Raw genomic sequence first — 7084 nt, 5'->3', positions numbered from 1 at the left:
GGGACTCCTCTCCCCCAGGGCCAGCACCCATCAAAGAGGAGTGGAGGAGGAAGAGGAGGAGGGTCAAAGGACTGGCCACTGTCCAACACAGGAAGCGCATGCTTCATCCCTATGATGCCACAGGAAGTGACCTCGAGATTCCACAGGAAGTACATGCGCCCCCCCTCCCCCGCCATCACAGAAGTGCCCTTTGAGGAAGGGTTGTTGTCTTGTGACCTCACAGGAAGTGATTTTTTTTTTCTCCAACCAGCACAGGAAGTGGCCTCTGAGGAAAATACTTCCTATGACATCATAGGGAGTTACCGGAAGCACCCCATAAACACTTGATTCAGGGACCCTAGCTCCTCTAGGAAAAAACCATGAGAAGCCACAGCCAGCTGCTCCTGAGCCTCTTAGGACAGCGTGGCTCACAGGAACGGAGGCATCCCAGAGCTGGCATCATTCCCAGCAGAAATAGCTCTGCCCAGCGAAGAAAGTTATACTTCCACCTGAGGGCATACTGCAGGGGAATTAGAGCTGAAGAAATGTGGGACTCTTGGGGGCCTATGCCCCAAACCCCTGTTTTCAGCTCTGACTCCTGGGTGGCTACCTTTACTCCTGTCAATTCCCCAGGGTCTGGAACTGCACTAGAGAGGCCGGATGGTGTGTTTGGGAGAGGCACCTCATTTCAGGTGACCTGGAGGCTCCCTTTCCTTCCTCCCATATATGTTAACAAAAATCTTATAAAGGCAGAGGGGAGGGGGGTCCCTATCAAAGAAAAAAAGAAAGAAGAAATAGTTAAAAGGAAAAAAAAAGGAGGGAAAGAAAGAGAAAATAACGCTTTGTTTTCTATTAAAATCAACAAAATGCAATATATACAGATATCACACAGACCTGGACCCTGGGAGAAGGCGGGTCAGGCCCAGTCAAGCACAGGGAGGGAGGGAGGAGGGGGTCAGTTCAAGGCTGGGGAGGGGGCTCAAAAGCGCCCCCCCCTCAGCCGTCACTCACTCCTGCCTATGATTACCAGAAGGGAGGGTGCAGCCAGGCCTACCCCAGCCCCATCCCAAGCCAAGCAGGAGTCACACCAAGCTGAAGTCTGGCGGGAGTTGGGAGGGGAGGAGGAAGAGGGAGGGGGAGCGGGAGGGGGTGGGGGACACACACCACAGGCCTCATCCCACTTTCTGCGGGTTTGAGGCCCTCACCCCCTGCTCGTAGGTGACCCGCTGGCTGATGAGGTATTGAGCGGCTTGCGTGGCCGCGGGGCTGCCCGTGATGGTGACCCGCCGGTTCCGTGTGCCGGGCAGGAACTCGCCCTTCTTGGAGATCTGGATGCGCGCGCCCGTCAGCTCCTGGTACTCAACCAGCGTCTTGCCCCCTTTGCCCAGGATGGCCCCCACCAGGTTCTCGGGCACCGCGATCTCCACCAGCTCCTTGGCGCTCTCGGCCGCCAGCTTCTCGGCCGTCAGGAAGCCGCCGGCAGCCCCGGCCGCAGCCGCGGCGGCCACCAGGGGCGCGCCCCCCGCTCCAGCCGCGCCCCCCGCGCCCGCACCGAGGTAGCCATTGGCGGCGGCGGCCAGCGCGAAGGAGCCCAGCGCTCCGGGGGGCGGGGGCGGCGGAGGTGCTGCCCCCGCCCCCGGCCCCGCCCCGGCGTCGCCCGCGTAGGACGCCAGGAGGTTGGCTGCGGCGGCGGCTGCGGGATTGGCACCCGCGGCCACCGCGGCCAGGACGCCGGAGGCGGCGGCCGAGTTGAGGCCAAGGCTGAGCGAGTTGGTGTTGTAGCCGTAGCTGGCCAGCGTGTTGAGCGCCGTGCTGATGGCCAACAGGTCGGTGCCCGAGAAGGCGGGCAGCGCGGCGGGGAAGGCGCCCACGCCCGCCAGCCCTGCGGGGCCTAGGAGACCCGAGGCGGCGGCAGCAGAGGCGGCGGCCGCGGCGGGCAGCACGTCGGCCGGGCTGGCGTAGGGCGAGCCGGTGGGGTTGGAGTTGGCCACGGGCCCCGCCACGTTGGCGTAGCTGATGTTGAGGCAGCTGCTGCTCTGCGGGTCTTCCTGTACCTTCTGCACGATGGCGCTCACGGCCTTGTGCACCTGCTCCGGCTCGCCGCTCACGGTCACCACGCGCTCCTGCAGGTTGATGCCCTCGGGCTTCTGCGACAGCTGCACCCACGCGCCGGACTGCTCCATCACCGCCTTCACGGTCGCTCCCCCTTTGCCGATGATCAGTCCCGCCGTGCTGTTGGGGACGATGAGCTTGGCCTGCGTGGGGAGAAAGAGACAGAGTCTGCGCGGGGGAGAGGGCGGGGGGGTGGGGGGAGAACGGGACGCGCAGCCGTCTCAAATCACTTGTGAGGTTTTGTTTGTTTTGTCTTTCCACCAGGGTCCGTCACCAGGCTCACTGCGGTTCTCTAATACACGCCACGACAGCCCTATTAGTTCCTAAAGGAAACTTTGGAAGTATCTGCCGGGGTGTAGTGCTGCATGGCTGTAGTCCCCTCTCCGGGTGGAGGCAGGAGGATGTCAAGTTTGAGATCAGCCTGAGCTATATATACATAAGCAAGACGGGGATGCAGGGCGTGGCGGGGGGGGGCACGCAAACTAAAACAAAACCCATACTTTATCAGAAACAGTCCCATGTCCCTGGGACCTCAAATGCCTCCTCTTCTCTGGTAGGTAAAGGTTTATTAATGGTATGCCCACTGGGAGCCCATCTTGTGTCTCCTCCAACATGGCCCCGCCCCTCCCAGCTTCTGTCTTGTGTGCTCTGGCTCCTAGTTCCCCCCCCCTCCCACTCCAAAGCTTCAAACCTTACTTTACAAAAATCCTCCCCCTTTCCCTCTGTCCTTCCGTTTCTTCTTGCCTCTGCTCTCTTCTCCTCTCTCAGCCCAGGCTGGCTTGGAACTCATGAGCTTTCTGCCTCAGCCTCCTGAGTGACTTCCCCTTCAGACTCATATCAAAACCCACGGCCCGACCAGCACCTCAGAATGTGTGCAGAGGAGAGCATCAGATCTCATTATAGATGGTTGGGAGCCACCATGTGGTTGCTGGGAATTGAACTCAGGACCTTTGGAAGAACAGCCAGTGCTCTTAGACTCTGAGTCATCTCTCCAGCCCACAGTTTTGTTTTGTTTTGTTTTTTTTAAGTAGCAAGGCAGATGGGGTAGTTCGAGCACCCAGGATACTGAAATGAGAGGATCATGAGTTCAAGATCAGCCTGGGCAACGTAGTGAGTTCTGGGCTAGCCTGGTTTACACTGTGAGACTCTGTGTTTTAAAAAAGCCCCAAAGCTGGGCAGTGGTGGCGCATGCCTTTAATCCCAGCACTCGGGAGGCAGAGGCAGGTGGATCGCTGTGAGTTCGAGGCCAGCCTGGATTACAGAGCGAGTCCAGGACAGCCAAGGCTACACAGAGAAACCCTGTCTCAAAAAACCAAAAAACCAAAAAACCAAAAAAAAAAAAAAAAAAAAAAAAAAAAAAAAAAAAAAGCCCCAAACAAAAGGAAATCTGGGGATCACTTTGTGACTGTAGCTTTATTGCCTTGTGGATGATTCCCAGTGTGGACTGTGATGACATCATTATTTCTTTCGCTGTGGTCTTGTCTGAATACTTCCACCTCATGTAACAACAAATTGCCTTTTTATTTTTATTTTATTACACACACACACACACACACTGGTTTTTCAAGAGGATTTCTCTGTGTAGCCCTGACTGTTTTGGACTCAGGCTGGCCTCGAACTCACAGAGATCCGCCTGCCTCTGCCTCCCGAGTGCCGGGATTACTGGTGTGTGCCACCACGCCCAGCTCTTTTATTTCTCTTGTGTTTAGTTTCTTCCCCATTTTTATTTTGTTTTGAGACAGGGTCTCACTGATGTCTTGGGACTTGCTGTGGTGGATCAGACTGGCTTTGAACTCACAGAGATCTGTCTGTTTCTGCCACTTCAATGCTGGGCTATCAACTATGAACTAAATCCGTGTGTGTGTGTGTGTGTGTGTGTGTGTGTGTGTGTGTGTGTGTGTGTGAGAGAGAGAGAGAGAGAGAGAGAGAGAGAGAGAGAGAGAGAGAGAGAGAAGGCACTCACACAACTGTATCCACCTTTCTCTGTGGGTTGCCAGACTTGTAGGGCTAGTGCCTTGACCCACTGAGCCCTCTCCCTGGCCCAGTCTCCTATTTTTTTTCTTTAAAGATTTCTTTATTTATTATGTATACAATATCCTGCTTGCAAGCCAGAAGAGGACACCAGATCTCATTCATTATAGATGGTTGTGAGCCACCATGTGGTTGCTGGGAATTGAACTCATGACCTTTGGAAGAGCAGTCATTGCTCTTAACCTCTGAGCCATCTCTCCAGCCCCCCACCGCCACCCCCCACCAGTCTCTTATATTTTAAAAAGCTGCATGAAAGCAATAAAATGTGAGGTGCATCCATGTGATGGACTAGAACTTGGGAATAAACACACACGAAGCACTGACATACTACATGCTACAACACGGATGCATTTAGAAAACATGCTGAATGGAAGAAGCCAGACATAAAAGGTCACAGTTTCATTTTCCTGTATGCCCAGAACATGCAGTTCATCACAGAGACAGGAAACTGATTAGGGAGCTGGAGAGATGGCTCAGAGGTTAAGAGCACTTGCTGCTCTTTCAGAGGACTGCAGCTGGGGGTTCCCACATCAGGTGGCTCACATGACTGCAGCTCCAGGGAACCCTATACCGCTACCCCCCCCCCCCACAGGCACCTGCATTCACACAGGCACACAGACCTCCACGTAATCAAAAGGAACACAAATGAAGCTTACAAGAGGTTTACTTTTAATTTATGCATGTGAGCGTTTTTTGCCTGCACGTATGCAAGGGCAGGATCCTGCCTTTGGAAGCCAGGAAAGGACAGTAGATCCCTGGGAACGGGCTCTACAGACAGCTTTTAGATGCCGCATGGGTACTAGGAACGCAACCCAGGTCCTCCAGAAGAGAGACCAGAGTTCTTAACAGCAGAGCCAACTCTCCAGCCCCAAAGACCTGAGTTTGAATGCCCAGCACCCAGGTAAAAACAAAAAGCCAGACATAGTGGTGCATGCTGTAATCCCAGAACCAAGGCAGAGACTGAAAGATCCCCCAAGACCTTGCTGGCCAGCCATCCTGTCCACTTTAGGTAAGAGACCCTAAAGGCAATGAGGCAGAGAGAAACGGAGGATCCCTACTTCACATGAAACAAGACAGGGCTGGAGAGATGGCTCAGAGGTTAAGAACACCAGCTGTTCTTCCAAAGGTCCTAAGTTCAATTTCCAGCAACCTTATGGTGGCTCACAACCATCTATAATGAGGTCTGGTGCCCTCTTCTGGTGTGCGGGTGTACATGCACACAGAACACTGTATACATAATAAATTTAAAAAGACAGGGCTTGGGGTGACTGTCAAAAGGAATAGTAGAATATTCTGGGATTTTATGGTGTCTCTGGTTGGGCATGTATTACTCTACTTTAAAAAAAAAGACTGGTTATTTTACATGTGTGGGTGTTTTGCTTTCATGTATATATGTGTACCATGTGCATGCTCTGGTGTCTACAGAGCCCATACGGTATCAGATGCCCTGGGACTGGAGTTACAGATGGCTGTAAACAGCCACGTGGGTCCTGGGAATTGAACCTGGGTCCTTGGGAAGAGCAGCCAGTGCTTTTAACTGCTCAGCCATCTCTCCAGCCTTCTAGGCTTGTTTTGTTGTAGAAGATGTGATTTCCACATAGCCCAGGCTGTCTGGTATTCACTACGTAGCAGAGGATTTCTGATCCTTCTGCCTCCACTTCCTGAGTCCTGGGATTACAGGTTTACACCACCACAGCCTACCTGATAGGCTTTTATAGTCTATGACTGTGATTTCTATAAGTGTGTCTTAGGGAGGAGACAATCAGCTGGGGAGGGGATTGGCGGGGTGCGGGGCATGGAGTGGGTGACCGCTAAGGGGATCAAGGTTTTTGTTTTATTTTTTGAGACAGGGTTTCTCTGTGTAACCTTGGCTGTCCTGGACTCGCTTTGTAGACCAGGCTGGCCTCAAACTCACAGCGGTCCGCCTGCCTCTGCCTCCCGAGTGCTGAGATTAAAAGTGTGTGCTAACAGTTTACTTACACATGTAGTTAACTAGGGCTGTGGGACAGTCTTTTGATTAATGATCAGGGTGGGAAGGCTGAGCCCACTGTGGGTAGTGCCACCGACTCCTGGGCAAGTGCGGTCCTGTGTAGTATAAGAAATCCAGCTAAGCAAGCCGTGGGGAGCAGAGTTCCCCCTGGTTGCTGCTTTAATTCCTCCTGGCAACTTCATGCCTCTGAAGGACTGTAACCTGTACGTCAAACACACCCTTTCCTCCCCAAACTGTTTTTTTTTTTTTTGGCCAGTGTTTTAGCACAGCAATAGACTCCTGAATAAAATGCAATGAAACTGCTAAATCTAACTTTAAAATATATTTTAAACTTTTATACTTTTTTTTTTTGTCTACTGTGTGTCCCAGTGCCAGGGCAGTGACCACAGGTCAGTTTGAAGGGTTCTCCTTCCTTCATTGTTCTGGGGATCCAGTGCAGGTGCTCGGACTTGGCCGCCAGAGCCATCCTGCCAACCCAAGCCGGTCAAATCTTACACATGTTATACAACCAGCACGGATCTACGTTTCAAAAGGCTAGAAGAAAACATTCTGGACGTTTTCACTATAAAGAAAAGAAAGCCAGGCATAGTATAGCATCCCATACCCATAATAATCCCAGCACTCAGGATGCTGAGGCAGGAGGATAACAGTGTTCCAGGCCTGTCTGGGCTATGTAGTGAGTTACAGGCTAGTCTGAGATACAGAGTGAGACTCTGCCTCAAAACAGAAACGTGCGCGCACGCGTGCGCACACACACATACACACGCGCACACACACACATACACACGCACACACACGCATACACACACACATACACACACGCACACACACGCACACACACACACATACACATACACACACACATACACACACACGCACACACACATACACACACATACACACACACACACATACACCCACACACACCCACGCACACACATACACACACACATACACACACACACATACACA

At 52.9% G+C, this 7084-nt stretch overlaps 1 protein-coding gene across 1 annotated transcript in view; it reads right to left on the bottom strand.

The window, feature by feature from the left end:
- Positions 1 to 814: 814 nt before the first annotated feature.
- Positions 815 to 7084, bottom strand: part of NOVA2 (NOVA alternative splicing regulator 2) — a 37764-nt gene continuing 31494 nt past the window's right edge. The window contains exon 4 of the mRNA XM_084771035.1: positions 815 to 2234. Coding sequence (XP_084627161.1) covers positions 1152 to 2234 — 1083 coding nt within the window. The 3' untranslated portion in view covers positions 815 to 1151. The remainder of the gene's footprint in view (positions 2235 to 7084) is intronic.

This window comes from Acomys minous (genome assembly GCF_964271855.1).
Source record: "Acomys minous genome assembly, chromosome: 20".
Taxonomy (NCBI): Eukaryota; Metazoa; Chordata; class Mammalia; order Rodentia; family Muridae; genus Acomys; species Acomys minous.
The sequence above is the reverse complement of the archived record's forward strand: the minus strand, read 5'-3'. Positions and strand labels throughout refer to the sequence as shown.